The sequence below is a fragment of the Oryctolagus cuniculus genome, chromosome 10, assembly GCF_964237555.1.
Source record: "Oryctolagus cuniculus chromosome 10, mOryCun1.1, whole genome shotgun sequence".
Taxonomy (NCBI): domain Eukaryota; kingdom Metazoa; phylum Chordata; class Mammalia; order Lagomorpha; family Leporidae; genus Oryctolagus; species Oryctolagus cuniculus.
This window is the reverse complement of record NC_091441.1, coordinates 105,095,857-105,113,205: the sequence shown is the minus strand read 5'-3', so window position 1 is coordinate 105,113,205 and position 17,349 is coordinate 105,095,857. Positions and strand designations below refer to the sequence as shown.

Below are 17,349 nucleotides of genomic sequence, written 5' to 3'. Positions count from 1 at the left end.
GCCCCCTCCTTCCTCAGCACACAGCTTATATACAAAATCTAGCCAATTACAAGCAAGCTCAAGTCCATGCACGGAACACTCCAATCAGCTGCTTGATCATGCAGTGTGCACGCGTCCTCGGGCCAATCAGATGAGGTGTCACGCAGCAGGCAGGCTCACTGCGCGGTCCTCGGCGCCATCTTGTTGTTTACGAGACAGGCTCAGTGCCTCTGGAAAGTCCCGACCGTGGGAAAGCATTGCCCTAACTGAAACTAGCAATATCCGCCTTGTGATAAAAACACAGCAACGGCTATCAGACCGACCTTGACATGGGGGCTCCATGGCTGCACATCCCATGGAGCCCCACAGTTACGCAGTGTCTTTGGCAGTAAGGTACCTTTTTGGGGAATTTTAAGGTCAACGAAACTTGACTGTCCATGCAGAGGTTGGATTTGTATCCTTTGCCTGTGCATGGTGCACGTTTCTGTCAGTTGCTATCATCCTTTTGATAGCTGTGTGATGGTATCTGGTGAAACAGCTGGGAAGATGGATTGGCGGCTGCTCTGAGTGTTCTCAGTTCTCCTGAGTAATGGATCTCATTTGACAGGCAGTGGAGAAGTACTGATTTTTGAGGAGGGAAGGGAAAACTTAGGAATGCTAATCTAGCAGCAATATTTTATATAGGGGATTAGGAAAAAATGGAATTCTCAAAAGGGGGACTTAAGAAAAGTTGATGAATATAAGAAAAGCTAAAGGTAGAAGGAAAGGGGCTAAGCCTTGCTCCCCACTCTCCACAAAAAAGGGGAAAGGCCTTGGGAAATGCGAAGGTACATTTTACCTGGAACTGAAGATGAACGGGAGGCATCTGGGCATAGTAATTTTAGGGACATGTTGGAAGGCTCGTTCTAGGGTGATGTCAGAGAAGTTGGTGGATCAACCAGGTGCCAAAATTATTTGCTGTTGTTTCATGCCCATTAAGGCAGTTTTCAGAGCATTTAAAGGACCTGCACCCGTGATTGTTTTGTTCTGTTTTTACATTCACAAAAAACTGTGTATGTGTGAGGACTTAGAAAACCACCTCCCCTCCTTAACTTAAACTTTCACCTCAGGCTGATCCTGGCACAGAGACATGTAAGCAATGTGAAATAATCACACTGTGGGAGAAGGGGGAGAAAACGGCTTCCAGAGTTACTACAACATGTATGCCTGCCTGCCTACCTCACAGTGGGAATTAGATTTTGACATGAAATTTGGAAGGTACACATTTAGACTGTAGCATTGCCCCAGCCACTCTAATTTCATGTTTGTTTCACCTGTAAGATTCATTCACTCCATTCCAGTAGCCTCATAAGTCTTGATGCATTCCAGTATCAACTCAACTCAAAAGTCAAAGTCCAGAGTCCCATCCAAGTAAGATATGGGTGAAACCCAAAGGTGTGGTTTACCGTGAGACAAATTCCATTCCAGATATAAGCCTGTGAAATCAGACAAGTTGTATGCTTCCAAAGAACAGTTGTGGGACAAGCATAGGCTAAACACTTGCATTCCAAAAGGGAGAATTAGAAAGTAAGAAGGGGGAGGCAGGGGTATTTGGCCAGTGGTTAAGACACCATTTGGAATGTCTACATCTCATATGGGAATGCCTGGGTTTGAGTCCTGGATCTGTTCCCAATTCCAGCTTCCTGCTAATGTACACTCCAGGAGGCAGCAGGTGATGGCTGAAGTCGCTGGGTCTCTGCCATCCATGGAAGAATCCTGGATTGAGTTCCTTTCCAGGGATCCTTTAACCAGCCCCAGATATTGCAGGCATTTGGGAGAGTGAGTCAGCAGATGAGAGCTCTCTGCCTGTTTCTGTCTCTCTTTAAAAAGAAAAAAGAGGGGCCGGTGCTGTGGCACAGCGGGTTAACGCCTTGGCCTGAAGCACCGGCATTCCATATGGGCACTGGTTCGAGACCTGGCTGCTCCACTTCCAATCCAGTTCTCTGCTGTGGCCTGGGAAAGCAGTAGAGGATGGCCCAGGTCCCTGGGCCCTTGCACCCATGTGGGAGACCAGGAAGAAGGTCCTGGCTCCTGGCTCGGATCAGCGCAGCTCCGGCTGCGGCCATCTGGGGAGTGAACCACTGGACAGAGGACCTCTCTCTCTGTCTCTGTCTTTGCCTCTCCTCTCTCTGCGTAACTCTTTCAAATAAATAAATAAATAAATAAATCTTAAAAAAATAGAAAAGGAGGGATAACAGGTCTGAGATAAGTCCAACACCTGACAAACAACATTAAATCTTATGGTTGGAGAGTAATTGATTTTATGTCCCACCTGTAGGACTTGGGGTGAGGATCGGGTCTGTTACTGGTGAATGGCAGGGTTCTTGTCTTCGCACCAGAAAGAATTCAGGTGTGAGACTTTGAGTAGTGGAAAGTAAAATAGCAAGGTTTATTAGGGAAGGGACATCCGTAAGCATGGATGGGCACCTCTCCACACAGAAGCTGAGAGAGAGTGCCCAGTTGCTCGGACTGGGGGAGAGCGGGGTTACATGGTTGAGTGGAGAGAGTACACCTGGGCAGGCCAGGTGGGCGGCTCAGCAAAGAGGTAGAGGGCTGAGCACGCAGTCCAGTTGAAGCCGGGGCGGGGGTTAAGGGGATGGGTCTCGCCTCCCTACCTCTGCTCCTCTTGGAACAAAGGACTTCTTGGATGTAAATAGAAAAACTCCTATCTGAGCTTTCCTCCTGAAGTTATCAGACAGGAGGAAGCCTGGCTGGCATTGCCCCGCCTTAGAGGAGCCTTAGAGGAAAGATGGTTATGGGGTAGAAGGGGCTAGGCGCATTTGAAGTACAGATGCTGGGCTGCACCTGGAAGATTATCAGGCAGAAGGGGCGGGGACCCCCACCTGGCAGGTTATGAGAAGAAGGTGCAGGGCAGGATCCAAATCCTGGGCTGCTCCTGAAACGTTATCGGGATGACTTTGAGATGCATATGCTGGACCTAGATGTCAACTCTTTAGGCCTTTATGTCACACACACGTAAGCTCATGTCTGACTTCCTGCCTAACAGGTCCTCAAGGCTCCAGGTAGCCCTGTCCCCACAGCTTCACTGGGTATAGTCCATTGGAAGCTCTCATGGCTTGAAGTTTCATGCTTGTGGCTTTCCTTGGCTGGAATTGCACACCAAGAACTCTGCCAGTCTGGAATCTTATGGGTGGTGCTGCTCCCCTGCCTATGCTGGACATTGCCTTGAGGAGGAGGCTCTCTGCAGTGGCCTTCCTCTGGTGGCACTTCTCTGCCCAGGTCCTGAGCTTCTGGGGCATCATTTGAAATCTAGGTTAAGGCAGCCACACCTTAGCACTGCGCTGATCCAAAGCCAGGAGCCAGGTGCTTCTTCCTGGTCTCCCATGCAGGTGCAGGGCCCAACCACTTAGGCCATCCTCCACTGCCCTCCTGGGCCACAGCAGAGAGCTGGACTAGAAGAGGAGCAACTGGGACAGAATCCAGCACCTATATGGGCATTTCTTAGAGTTTGTGCTATGTAGATGCTGCTGTGGTTTTTGTCTTTGCTTTCTTGGGTCTTCTTGACTGGGTCAGTCAGGGAACTGCGATGACCTTGAGTCATGTGTCATTCTCTCAATATTAAGGCATTCTGTGCTTGTAATAGGCAGGGCAGTTGTGAGATTCTCAGAAATGCCTTTGGGGTCATTCTGCCACTGTTCTGGTGAATAGTATTTGGATTCCTTCATCTCTATCTGATATTCATTTGGCCATATCATCTGATTAAGTGTGTTTCAGGAACACAAACATTTAACATTGGCCATCTAAGTGTCCTTAAATAGTATGATCCATATTTGTTGTATGGGTGGGGGTGGCAGTGCCATACCCTGAAGAGGTGCCTGCTGCAGTCCATGCCAGGCAATGTCCTCAGTATGAAGGGAAGGAGCCTGAATAGCCTATTCACCCTGCGTACTACCAGTACCCTAGATATGTGCTCCTCATCCTCTCTACTGTGTAACTTCGTGCCGAGCAGGCTAATCCCATTTGTCAGGCATCTGTGTTCTTCATTCCTTTTTGATGTTCCAAGATTCCTTCTTTTATTATCTCCTTTCTGTTTATAGAACTTCTCTTTCCCATTGTTTTAGGGTCAGTCTGTTAGTGACAAATTCTTTTAGTATGATCTCATCCCAGAATATCTTGGTTTCCTCTTCTTTCCTGAAGGTTATTTTCAGTGAGTAGAGAATTCTGGGTTTCTAGTTCATTTCTTGCATCACTTGAGAAATTTTGTGCCACTTCTGTATTTGGGCACATCTTTGACACTGAGCTAGGCATTTGACAGCTGTGCCTTAGCCTTCCCTTCCTGCTTGTGTCGCCAGAGGAAAGGCCGTGGAGGCCGTGGGGTTCTTGTCTTCATGCAAGAAAGAATTCAGGCATGAGACAGAGAGCGGAGTAATAAGGTTTTACTGGGGATAGGGCATCCGTCAGGACAGAAGGGACACAGGGAGAGCGCCCAGTCACTTGGACTGGGGGAGAGCAAGGTGACATGGTTGAATGGAGAGAATACACCTGGGCAGGCCGGGCGGGTGGCTCAGCAGAGAGCGGACAGCTGAGCGCACAGTCTGTTTGGCCTCCCTAGGTTTTTAAGGGAGTCTCTTTACCCGCCTCCCCCTCTCCTACAGGACAAAGGATGGAGAGTCCTGGCAGAAGGGTTTGTTGGGTGAAAATTAGCAAATTCCTCGCAAATTTGCTGGCGCCTGGGCAGAGAAGGGGGGCTTCCCTTAGAGGGTCTGAGAAGGTTTTATTGCCCCATGTTATCAGGTCAGATAACCCATTGGGTGCTGAGGAGAGAATTCTCCTGGGAGCTTTCCCTGGGGGAAGGGCTGGGACCACCTGGGAGGTTATCAGGGTCTGAGCAGGACTTTGAAGTGCAAGGTGCTGGGCTTCTGCAGCTTCCACAGTGGGTGCTGGTCTTCAGCCTTTCTCACAAACACCTATAGGCTCAATTTCAGACTTCCTACCTAACAACATCAGAAACCCTGCTTCTTGCTAGCAAGCCTATAGCTTCTGCGTGGGGAGGGCTGGGCTGGCAGGGATTGCAGGGGCACAGATCTGGGCGAGGGATGGGTTTGTTTTCCCAGCAGGATGGTGAGGGGTTAAGGGCTGAGGGTGGTGGGGGCAGATGACTCTGGGCAGGTGAGCTGGCTCTCTGAATAGTGCAAGGACTTGCTGGCAGTGCGGAGGAATCTGGACTTTATTAGGTTGGCAGAGGTGCAGCAGCCAAAGCCTTTGACACAAGTGAGATGGACCGGAATCGGCCCTCCAAAGTGCACAGATTGAGACCCCAAATGAGGCAGTGGCTGGATCTATAGGGAATTCTGATGGGCGTGGGTTAGCACCCTTTATGTTTCTTGCAGAAGGTCAGTGTTATATATTAATGTTAGCCATCGCAAAACACACCGAACACCGGAGTAAGGGAAAGGGTTTATTGGGGAACACTCAACAGACTGGAGTGAAGGGGCAGTGAAGGAAAAAGAGAGAGAAAGAGAATATAAGAAAGAAACAGAGGAGAGGAGCTAGCGAGGAGAGAAGATAGAGCAGAGCAGAGAGGAGAGGAGAGCAGAGAGAGCGCAGGAGAGAGCACGTGTGCAGGAACAGACTCTTTTAAAACTTTGCCGGAGGGCGGCAGGGAAGCAGGAGCAGCGAATCCCATTAGGATGGGGGTGGAGCCTGGCTCAGGTAGCTGGGCCATGTGGCCACCTGTTAGTTTCCTAACAGAGAGAAAGGAAAGGAGATGCAGGAGCGGAGACTCCCAAGAGGTCCAGGAAAAGGGCACCTTGAGCCTGGGACTTGGGCCGCAGGTGAAGGGGGGTGTTTCGGAGCACTTCCAGGTGTGAGGGGTGCACAGGCGCAGGTAGGGTCTGTTCTGTTGAGAGCTCAGCTGCCTCCTTGGCTGGTGGTGGAGACTGGGAGGGAGGGCAGCGGAAGGGCCCCACTCAGGGGACAGTAAGTAAGAGCCGTTGAGAGTCAAGCAGGTTCTGTCTCAGGTCGGTAACTTTGGGGGGAAATTCATCTCTCTGAGCCTCAGTTCCCTCTTCTATGAAATGGACCTAATACCCTCCTTTAGGCTGTAAACAAAGTAAAATATGGAACATACTTGGCATAGGCTCAATAAACGGTAATTGTTAAGGCTGGTGACCCCTAAAGGAAGACACATCATGCAGAAAGGATGGGACCTAGAGCATGGATGGTGGTTTTTGGATATAAGGATAAAAAGAGAATACTTTTGCAGAGACTCATGAAAAAAAAATTAGAGGATGTTTGCAGAAATAAAGAGGAAAAGGCAGGATAACATTGATGGGTGGCCCTTATGTCTTTTTTTTAAACAAGTATTATTATTTTTTAAAGATTTATTTATTATTTGAAAGGCAGAGTTACAGAGAGGCAGAGGCAGAGAGAGAGAGAGTTCTTCTGTCTACTCGTTCACTCCCCAAATGGCTGCAATGGCTGGAGCTGGGCCAATCCAAAGCCAGGAGCCTGGAGCTTCTTCCTGTTCTCTCATGCAGGTGCAGGGGTCCAAGCACTTGGGCCATCTTCTGCTGCTTTCCGAGGCCATAGCAGAGAGCTAGATCGGAAGTGGAGCAGCTGGGGCTTGAACCGGCACCATATGGGATGCTGGCACTGCAGGCAGCGCCTTTACCCACTAGGCCACAGTGTCAGCCACCCCTTTAGTCTTTGTAAGCAGGGCAGACAGCAGACATCTTTGGCTGAGTGTACCCTCAGACATTTGGAAACCCAGCAGGCATGCCTGCCAGCACTGCTTGCTGCTCTCTGCCCCTTCCTCTGGGCCCGGGTCCTCGGATTGTGCTAGCGCACTTAAACACATGTTGTGTCAGGGGTCAGTAACCTTCGAGGATGTGGCTACTTTTATGAGAATGAATGGACCAGCCTGGCCCCTGGTCAGAGGACCTTTCCAGGGATGTGATGTTGGAGAATTATGGGACTGTGGCTTCCTGGGTAAGGGTCTCCCCATTGGTCTTTGCCTCTGCCCTCCAATGTTTATGTTTTAATATTCTCTGCACAGTGGTAGCTTCAGTGTCTTGGGTTCACAGTGGCCTGACTTTAATGGTTACTGGGAAGTGGGGAGTGCTAGCCACAGCTGGGGCATCGCACAAGACTTTCTGGCCCCAGGTGAGAGCTGCCTAACCCCTTACCTCTGTGCCATGGGCACAGTGAGAAGAGAGCAGATTCCTGGTGTCCTATGGAGCATCAGTTCCCCACCCTTGGGTTAGGGAATCTGGCCCAACACCCGTGTGGATGGCTGAACTGGAGAGCACTAGGAGAGAGAGAGAACAAGAAGTTCCGTTCCTCAAGGAAGGGAAGGTATTCATTTGCTGACTCAGACTGTTACTGAGTGCCTCTTAGCGCTCTGTCCACTTCTTGGCCTTTGTCGGCCTCCTGTCCCCTGGGTGGTCTCCTGACCTTTTCCTTGGACATCCTTTTCCTGTTCTCCCAAGTTATTTCCCTTTCCCCTTCTGCCCCTGAAGTCACAGGCCTGGCAGGAGCTCCGGGAGTACTTGGTGGGACACCACCCACTCACCTACCTGTCCCATTTCCTCCACCTCAAGCAGCATTTCCATTGCCCAAACCAGCCCTGATTTCCCAGTTGGAGCAGGGGGGAACACTCTGGTGCTTGGCTCCCTATGGAGCTCTGGATGGAGAGGGCCCAAGGGGCATCGCCCCAGGTGAGTGAGGACACCTGTGTCCATCATCCAAGCAGTTCCCTAGTCTCGATTCCTAAAATGTAATAGGTATGTGTTCTCTTGATCTCGTACGTAGACACCAGTGGGTTTCTCAGTGCAGAAGTGGCCTTAGTCTTTTACTATTTCTGCTTCATATTTTTTTTAAAGATTTATTTATTTTTTTGAAAGTCAGAGTTATACAGAGAAGGAGAGGAAGAGAGAGGGAGAGGGAGAGGGAGAGAGAAAGAGAGGTCTTCCATCTGCTGGTTCACTCCCCAGTTGGTCGAAATGGCCAGAGCTGTACCGACCAGAAGCCAGGAGCTAGGAGCTTCCTCTGGGTCTTCCCAGGGGGGTTCAGGGTCCCAAGGACTTGGGCCACCTTCCACTGCTTTCCCAGGTCATAGCAGAGAGCTGGATGGGAAGTGGAGCAGCTGGAACTCAAACTGGCGCCCATGTGGGAATGCCGGCACTGCAGGGGGCAGCTTTACCCACTATGCCACAGTGCCAGCCCCTCTTATTCATATTTTAAAATGAGAGAGATATTTGGAAATCTTTGGAAACTTATGGAATCACAACTTACCCATACCACTATTTTCTATCCTTTTTACTCTTATCCCCCTAAAATTTCTAGTAATCTATGTCACCAAGCTTCCCATTCAACTCATTCTCTCCATACCATTTCTATCTTTGTTCCTTTCTTGGTGGGCTCCACTTCTTCAGCTGAGCCAGGCTTATTATATCTTGACTCTGGCAGGATACCTATTTCTAAAGCCTGCTGGGATCGCCCATCTCGAGCAGGTGGAAGAGGCACTGGACCTGAAACTGCAGAGAGAGGTGAGAGGGAAATGAGCAGTTTTTTCCCAGTCATATATTTTCCTCTGTCTTCCCTTTGTAAAATGTTAAAAATCCATTTTACCATTCATAGTCCAAATAAATGATCCTCCAAAATCACTGAATTAACCAGTTAATCAGGAGGATGTATAATCCTTAGCTTCCAGGTTCCATTATGATAACTCAGTTAATTATATTAGGGTGGGTCTTCTTTTTTAGGCCCAAACAGAACAGGTGGTCCACTCACATGACTGTTATAGTCAACCAATATTTTTTTTAATTTATTTTTTATTTTTTGACAGGCAGAGTGGACAGTGAGAGAGAGAGACAGAGAGAAAGGTCTTCCTTTGCCGTTGGTTCACCCTCCAATGGCCGGCGCACTGCGGCCAGCGCACCGCGCTGATCCGATGGCAGGAGCCAGGTACTTCTCCTGGTCTCCCATGGGGTGCAGGGCCCAAGCACTTGGGCCATCCTCCACTGCACGCCCTGGCCACAGCAGAGAGCTGGCCCGGAAGAGGGGCAACCGGGACTAGAACCTGGTGTGCCGGCGCCGCAAGGTGGAGGATTAGCCTAGTGAGCCGCGGCGCCGGCCTTCAACCAATATTTTAAAATAATTTTTATTTATTTATTTTATTTATTTCAAAGGCAGAGAGAGAGAGAGCAAGAGAAAGAGCGAGTGCAAACTAGGTCCTTCTGCTGATTTAATCTGCAAATATACAATAGCCAGGGTTGGGTCAGGTTGAAGTCAGAAGTCAGGAACTCAGTCTGGGTCTTCTACATGGATGACCACAACCTAACCACTTGAGCCACCACCTGCTGCCTCCCAGAACATGTATCAGCAGGAAGCTGGAATTGGGATTGGAGCTGGAACTCAAACCCGGGCACTCTAATATGGGATGTGGGCATCCAAAGTGGTGCCTTAGCTGCTACACCAAATGCCCACCCTGGCAAATATTTTTAACACACATGCTATATTTTACTAATAATGTTAGTTGCTAGGGATCAGAAGTCCAGTAATACATGGCTCTTAGCCTGGAGGAGCCCAAAGTCTAATGGGACATTATGTATAAAAATATAATTACCGAAATCAATGTTGCTATAGTAGTATAAAAGATACTCTGGGAACAAAGAAGAGAGATTCTTGGCCTCGCTCTGCCTCAGGGAGTTTGGGGAAGCACTTCTCTGGTGGATCTGCTGATTTGAGTGGATGAGAGGACTATCCTTCCTTTGTGCTGGAAGTATGAGGAAAGTCCTTCTTGCTGCTGTTCTTTCTGTGTGACAAGCTCAGTTTCCCCAGATATACCAGAAACGATTTTGTTATTTCTAATTACATCCCCTGCCCTGAGTCCTGGCCCATTCTTCACATGTTAGAAACTGGACTCAGCTACATAAAAAGAGTTCAACTTGCTCGATTCAATCCAGCTGTTTTGAGAGAGCTTACTCTGTGCTTGGTTAGCACTGAGCATCACAGTCCCTGGTGACTCTGTCTAGTTCCTGCCTTTTGTTTCTAGTTGCTTTCTGCAAGTTGCTATTTTCAGATATGACAGTGCTCCTGAGAAACAGTGGATAGCACGTGGAAAGAAATGGGCATATTAATGCCACTTGACGACCTTCCTTGCTGTGGCATGAGTAATAATGACATTTGAAGCTCTGATTTCTTCTTTCAGAGGGTGTGTTAAAGAGTGAGAAAGATGGGAGAGGGAGTAGGAGGTGGGATGGTTTGGGAGTGGGAGGGCAGGTATGGGGGGGAAGAACCACTACAATCCAAAAGTTGTACTTATGAAATTTATATCTATCAAATACAAGCTTTATATAAAAAATAAAAAAGTAAAAGAATGAAAAAGAAGACTTTATTTTGAAGGAGGAAATTTTTGAGAAGGCATAGGATCTCATGGTGCTATCAAGTGCGCCATGGTGGTACAGCTCCCAGAAATTCTGGTTTGGCAAAATCTATGAAAAGAAGAAAAGCCGCTTAGGGAGGTGGCATGGCTACCCCAATGGGGGCAGTGTGGAGAAGTGACCGTCAAGGATGACATGATCTCAAAAGAAAAGAGTTCAGAGATGTTAACAGCCATCTTCATGTACATCAGAAAATTCTCAGTGAGCAGGTATTCTGTGTATCTGAAGAGTGTGGCAAGTGTTTTGCTAGAAATGAAGATGTGAACCAACATCAGAGGACTCATAACGGAGAGAAGGTCTATGAATGTAAGGAGTGTGGGAAGGCTTTTGGTTTCGGATCCCATTGCTTTGCACATCAGAGAATTCACAATGGAGTGAAGCCCTACAAATATCAGGAATGTGCCAAAGCCTTTGGAAGTCAAACCTGATTCAGCACCAGAGAATTCACACTGGAGAGAAACCCTTTGCATGCAAGGAATGTGGGAAGGGCTTTAGTCAGAACACAAGCCTTATACAATATCAACGAATCCACACTGGGGGGAAGCCATACACACATAAGGAATGTGGGAAAAGCTTTACTTGAAATCCAGCCTTTCTTCAACATCAGAGAATCCATACTAGGGAGAAACCAGTATGTAGAACTCAGATCTTGATCAGCACCAGAGGGTTCACACTGGGGAGAAGTCTCATGAGTGTGAGAAAAGCTTCATTTCTCTTTTTTTTTTTTTTTTTTTGACAGGCAGAGTGGACAGTGAGAGAGACAGAGAGAAAGGTCTCCCTTTTCTGTTGGTTCACCCCCAGTGGCCGCTGTGGCCAGCGTACTGCACTGATCCGAAGCCAGGAGTCAGGTGCTTCTCCTGGTCTCCCATGTGGATGCAGGGCCCAGGGACTTGGGCCATCCTCCACTGCACTCCCGGGCCACAGCAGAGAGCTGGACAGGAAGAGGAGCGACCAGGACAGAATCTGGCGCCCTGACCAGGACTAGAACCCGGTGTGCTGGTGCCGCAGGCGGAGGATTAGCCTATTGAGCCGTGGCGCCGGCCGAAAAGCTTCATTTCTAAGGCTCACCCTATCTGACACCAAAGAATCCATTCCGGGGAAAGACCCTATAAATGTATTGGCTGTGGGAAGGCCTTCAGTCAGAACTCTCTGAATTAAGCACCAGAGGCGCTATGCTCGAGAGAATTCCTATAATTGTCAGACCTCTCATCTTGAACATTAGAGAATGCATGGTGGTGATATTTATTTATAATTCTTCTCACTGGAACTTCAGAGACAAAATAAGATGACCTTCCACAGTTTGCTGTTACCCAACAGATACCATTCACTCTAGCAAGACTGATTCCCCTCTTCTACCATGTTGATACTAAGCACAATTTAATTGGGCATCTATCCTATATTGGGTAATATGTTAACCACTGTGCATACATTCTTAATTTTTATAACAAACCTCTTTCCACCCATTTTACAAATAAGAAATCTGAGATTGAAAGACATTATAAAACTCGTTAATTGTCATTCATTTTGTCAGCTTTGAATTGAGATTAGAGCCAGCCCTTTTTGATTTCAGTATCTACTTTTTTTTTTGTAAAGATTTATTTATTTATTTGAAAGTCAGAGTTACAGAGAGAGAAGGAGAGGCAGAGAGAGAGAGAGAAAGGTCTTTCATCTGCTGGTTCACTCCCCAACTGGCTGCAATGGCCGGAACTGCACTGATCCAAAGCCAGGAGCCAGGAGCCAGGAGCCAGGAGCTTATTCTGGGTCTCCAACATGGGTGCAGGGGCCCAAGGACTTGGGCCATCTTCTACTGCTTTCCCAGGCCATAGCAGAGAGCTGGATCGGAAGTGGAGCAGCCAGGACTTGAACCGGTGCCAATATGGGATGCTGGCACTGCAGGCGGTGGTTTTACCCACTACGCCACAGCACTGGCCCCTGGTATCGACTCTTTACTTGAATGTACACCTTTATGCCTCTACCATTCCATCATCTGAGACCCAGCTCCTTCAACCAAGCAGACCTCTTGTCCTTTTTAACTTGTAATCAGTGCCACCCAAGTTCTTTTTTAATTGTTTGCTGTCATATTTTTCTAACAGTCTTACGGTCTTGACTCCAGCTAAATGGCTATTAGGGACCAATACTGCATTTCTTTTTAAGATTTTGAAATTTACTTATTTTTTGACTAAGCAGAACATGTTCATGATAAAAGAAAACTTAGTTCAAAGGCTATTCAGTGAAAAATTAGTTTCCTTGTCTCTGCTGTCTCCAGAGGCAGTCACTGTTGTGGTTATGATCTTTCTGGAGATCTTCTATGTTTATTAATCGGCTTTTCCTAAGTCTACCTCACTGAAACCTTATCTGATGCGGGTGACATTGCAGTTACATTGTCCACTCTAGGGCCCTCCCTTCCTCAAAAGTTGTGGCCCTCCATCAGGTTCAGAGTAACTTAGGGAAAACAGCAGAGGACAGTCCATGTTGTTCACTAGTGGCAGACCTGCTTGCTTTGTGTTATGAAACAACATTCTCTGCTGGCGCCATGGCTCACTTGGCAAATCCTCCGCCTGCGGCACCAGCACACCAGGTTCTAGTCCCGGTCGGGGCGCTGGGTTCTGTCCCGGTTGCTCCTCTTCCTGTCCAGCTCTCTGCTGTGGCCCAGGAGTGCAGTGGAGGATGGCCCAAGTCCTTGGGCCCTGGACCCGCATGGGAGACCGGGAGAAGCACCTGGCTCCTGGCTTTGGATCCGTGCCATGCGCCGGCCGCAGCGGCCATTGGAGGGTGAACCAATGGAAAAAGGAAGACCTTTATCTCTATCTCTCTTCTCTCACTGTCCACTCTGCCTGTCAAAAACAAACAAACAAACGAAAAACAACCAACATTCTCAGGTTGGAATATCTAAACCTAGCTGGTCTAGGATCAGAGATAAAGGCTAGGAACAAGCAAGTAAGGAAGGAAGGTAAAGAGTTAAGTAAGGAATCCTAAAATCAACTATTTAAATCAGTAATATGTAAATGAGTAGCTTTTTAAAGAAGATGCAAGCAGTTAATATGAACTTCGAAGACATACGAGATACTGAAGGTTTACAGAATAATGCTGGCCAAAACAGCTCTGCAGCACCCATTCCAGACTTTACTGTTGGAGTCTTTTTCCTCACAGATAGTACAGTTTGCCTCACAAGCATTTAGGTATCTCACTTTATAAGCTCCTGGCCAGTTAATAGAATTGTTAACTAAAGAGCAAAGGAGAGAAGCCAGGCACCTGCTTATAACAAACTTCTGCTTCTTGAAAATCATCAACACTAGTAACTTTAGAGTTCATGATTCCTGAAACCTAAGGAGGACTTGGCCCATCGTAAGTCCAGCTGGAGTGCCTTAGTCCATTGTCTGTTGATATAACAATATCTGAGACTGGGTGATTTATTATAAAGGAACAAGGTTTGTTTTGATTTATGGTCCTAGAAGTCCAAGAGTGTGACTCTGTCATCTGCATCGTTTCTGGAGAGCCAGAGGCCCTCTTGCCTGGCAGGAAAGAAGAGGGGGTGCATGCAGAAGGAGCATGTGTGCAAGAGAAAGCCCTGGAAACCGATTACTAACCCACCCTCAAGGGAGTTATACTCCTTCCTGATCCACTCACCTCTTAAAGCTTCCACCACCTCTCAGTGTGGTTTCCGTGGCAGATCAACATGGGTTTTGGTGGGAACAAACCATAGCATAGGATAACATCTAATTAGCAGTATAATTTTTTGTGGTGTACTGCAGGGAACCAGGAAATAGAAATGACTGTTGTCAGCAGGTGTTGTAAAAGTTGTTTATTAAGCAAATACTGGGCACCTGCTTTAGTGTAAAGCTTGTGTCAGGTGCTGAGTCAACAAGTCAGAACTGCTTCTTGCCTTCCAGAAACATTTGGCGAGTGGGAGAGACCAACCAAAGCAACAAGAAGTAAAAAATTATTAAAAATTGCCGGGTGCTATGGGGGGAATGAGGGTACTGAGAGAGAATGATGGGAAGGAGGCCGATTCTGAGAAGACACAGTAAAGCTGAGACTTGAAATATGAGAAAGCCGTTTGTTTCAAGAGTGGAAAGAAGAGCAGGCAGAGGGAATGGCTATGCAGAATCACGGATGTATGAAGAGCTTGCCACATCCAAGAAACCAAAAGGCTTTGGCTGTGGCATAATAATCAGGGATGTGTGTAGCACAAGTTAGGTTTGGGGAGAGAGGTGGGTCAGATCATTCACTTCTCCTAAGTGAAGAGAAATCTTTGAAGGGCATTCAATGGTGGAGTGACTCATACTTTGAGATGATCACTCTTGACTGCTAAATAGCAAATTGTCAGTAGGGGGATAAGAGTAGAAGGAGAGATCATGTTGGAGACAGTGGTAACTATTCAAATTGGGGATGTTGGTGGCCTGCAGAGGCTGGAGAAAATGGAGATGGAGCAAAGTAGGTGGGTTTAAGATATTTTGGGGAAAAAAAATCAGTGACTACTAATGGATGGGAGGAATTGAGGCTAGCCTTCTGATTTCTAGCTTGAGCAGCTGTATGAACAGTGATCCCCGTGACTGGAAGGAATCATGCTGCAGGGGGAGGACGCTTGGGAAGGAAGAAATCTAGAACTGTATTAAACTGACACTTTGGAAGTATGTATGATAAGTGCAAGTGAAGAATTCACATTGGCAATTGTATACAATGGGCTGGAGCTCTGGGTCAGCCATGGCTGGAATTGCCCACTGAAGTTATTGAATAACAGAGGATATAAAGTCATGGAAAGGAAGGAAGGAATGAGATCCTCTAGAGCTGCACTTTCCAGTATAGGAGTCACTAGCCGGCCAACGCCGCGGCTCAACAGGATAATCCTCCGCCTAGCGGCACCGGCACACCGGGTTCTAGTCCCGGTCGGGGCGCCGAATTCTGTCCCAGTTGCTCCTCTTCCAGGCCAGCTCTCTGCTATGGCCAGGGAGTGCAGTGGAGGATGGCCCAAGTGCTTGGGCCCTGCACCCCATGGGAGACCAGGAGGAAGCACCTGGCTCCTGCCTTCGGATCAGCGCAGTGCGCCAGCCACGGCGGCCAATGGAGGGTGAACCAACGGCAAAGGAAGACCTTTCTCTCTGTCTCTCTCTCTCACTGTCCACTCTGCCTGTCAAAAAAAAAAAAAAAAAAAAAAAAAGAGTCACTAGCCACACATTGCAACTTCAATTACAAATTTAGTTCCATTGTCATGCTGGCAACATTTCAGCACTCAGTCTCCATAGTGGTAGTTAGGGAGTTTACTGCATAGTGTAGGTGCAGAATATTTTCATCATTGTGAAAAGTTCTACTGGACATTGCTTCCCCATAGAGAGTGTAGCAAGATATGCAGACCAAGTTCGAATTTAATTGTGTGCTGCCATCTTTTTCTAATATTCTCGTGTCTCATGAGAGGTGCCAGCAAGGGATACTGAGAAAGATTAGCTAGTGGGGTTGGCAGTGAACACATGCAGGTACCAGCTGAAATAGGGATGAATCAGGCTTGAATCAGGACTGCAAGAAGCTGATCATTAAAACCCCAAAGTATTTATAAGCTCCTGCAGTGAGGATGATGCATATGCTGACTGAGATCAGAATCTTAAAATGGAGAGTGATAATGAATAGTAATAAAAGCCCCCAGAAATGGAACCATGAAGAGAAGGAACCTACAGAGGAACATCATGGGAGGTGATCAACCCTAGGAACAAAGAAAAAAAGATGTAGCCAGGGTGGTAGAGTGACAAGAATTTTTGAAATAGTGTAATGAGAATCATGAAAACATGGCAGAAGACTGGTGTATCAGAAGGATTAGGAAATGACGTGAAATGGATGGCCTCTACCAAAGGAATCCTAACTGGCCTTTTCCTTACTAAAGGAGCTTGGATGCCCCGACCACATATTAGATTCCATAATCTGTAATGAAGAAATTGTAACATGGAAGACCTTCCAACTTTCCAAATATCTCAGAGGCAGAAAAGGAAAAAAATTAAAACTCAGTTCTCAAGTTTTGGATATATATAAAAGGTAGAGAGAATGAGATATTTTCCTATAAGTTGCAACCAACAGCATATTAAAGAATTGCTTATGGTGAAATGTTGCCTTTGAAGTTGTATACAATAGGATTAAGGAGTGAGAAAGTATGGAAATAGTATGTAGGTCATGTACTGAAAAGTAGCTGGACTACCCAGAATTTCTTAGGAGGAATTCATAATTAAATTTCTGCTGTGTTGTATCCTGGAGCCAGCTACAGAGCTGCCTGTTTGAGAAGCAATGCACTGGCGATTAGTGTCTGCAATTCTGAGCATCTGTCTGTTGGCTTTCAGGTAGGGCTCTGTAATGACTGTCTTTATTTGGTTTCCAGCAGCTACTCCCCGGGCATCCTTTCTCAGCTGTGTGGTTTGGCTGCATGCTCAAGTTCATGCGTGCCAATCAGCTTATCTCATTCCCTTGGCCAGAACAGAGCCACTGTGATAGGAGGGGAGGAGTCTCCTGGAAGAGAAGGACTTCGCTTTGAAAGCTAACAAAAGAGATATTCTCTGATCTCCTCTGTATGGAATGCAGGAAAGTGTGAGGCATGGAACTATAGTAATTAATTTTTCTATTAAATGGGAAGATTCTGGGCTTCCTGATACTACCGTGTGGAACTGAGAATGAGGCAGATACCAAAGAAGACCATGATAAGATGAAGAAGTCCTTGGTGATACTTGAACCTTTAGACCAAGGCTTACCCAAAGCAGACCTACCTCTGAACTCTGAACCTCTGAGCCAATAAAACATCTTTGGTTAAAGTTGTTAGATTTGGGGCTGCCTGTGGCATACTGGATAAAGCTGCTGCCTACAGTGCCTGCATCCTATATGGGTGCCGGTTCAAATCCTGGCCGCTTCACTTCCGATCCAGCTCTCTGCTATGGCCTGGGAAAGCAGAAGA

The 17,349-nt window shown here is 47.3% G+C and overlaps 2 protein-coding genes across 4 annotated transcripts in view; both read left to right on the top strand.

The window, feature by feature from the left end:
• KRBOX1 (KRAB box domain containing 1) overlaps positions 1-17,349 on the top strand; it is a 65,115-nt gene that overhangs the window by 34,015 nt on the left and 13,751 nt on the right. The gene's annotated exons all lie outside the window — the stretch shown is intronic.
• Positions 5,135-12,911, top strand: ZNF662 (zinc finger protein 662). The gene is given in 10 exon segments (XM_070049827.1): positions 5,135-5,148; positions 7,378-7,697; positions 8,449-8,528; positions 10,360-10,534; positions 10,537-10,581; positions 10,584-10,832; positions 10,835-11,053; positions 11,056-11,130; positions 11,467-11,575; positions 11,577-12,911. Coding segments are annotated over 10 exon segments (1,356 nt in total). The 3' UTR covers positions 11,647-12,911.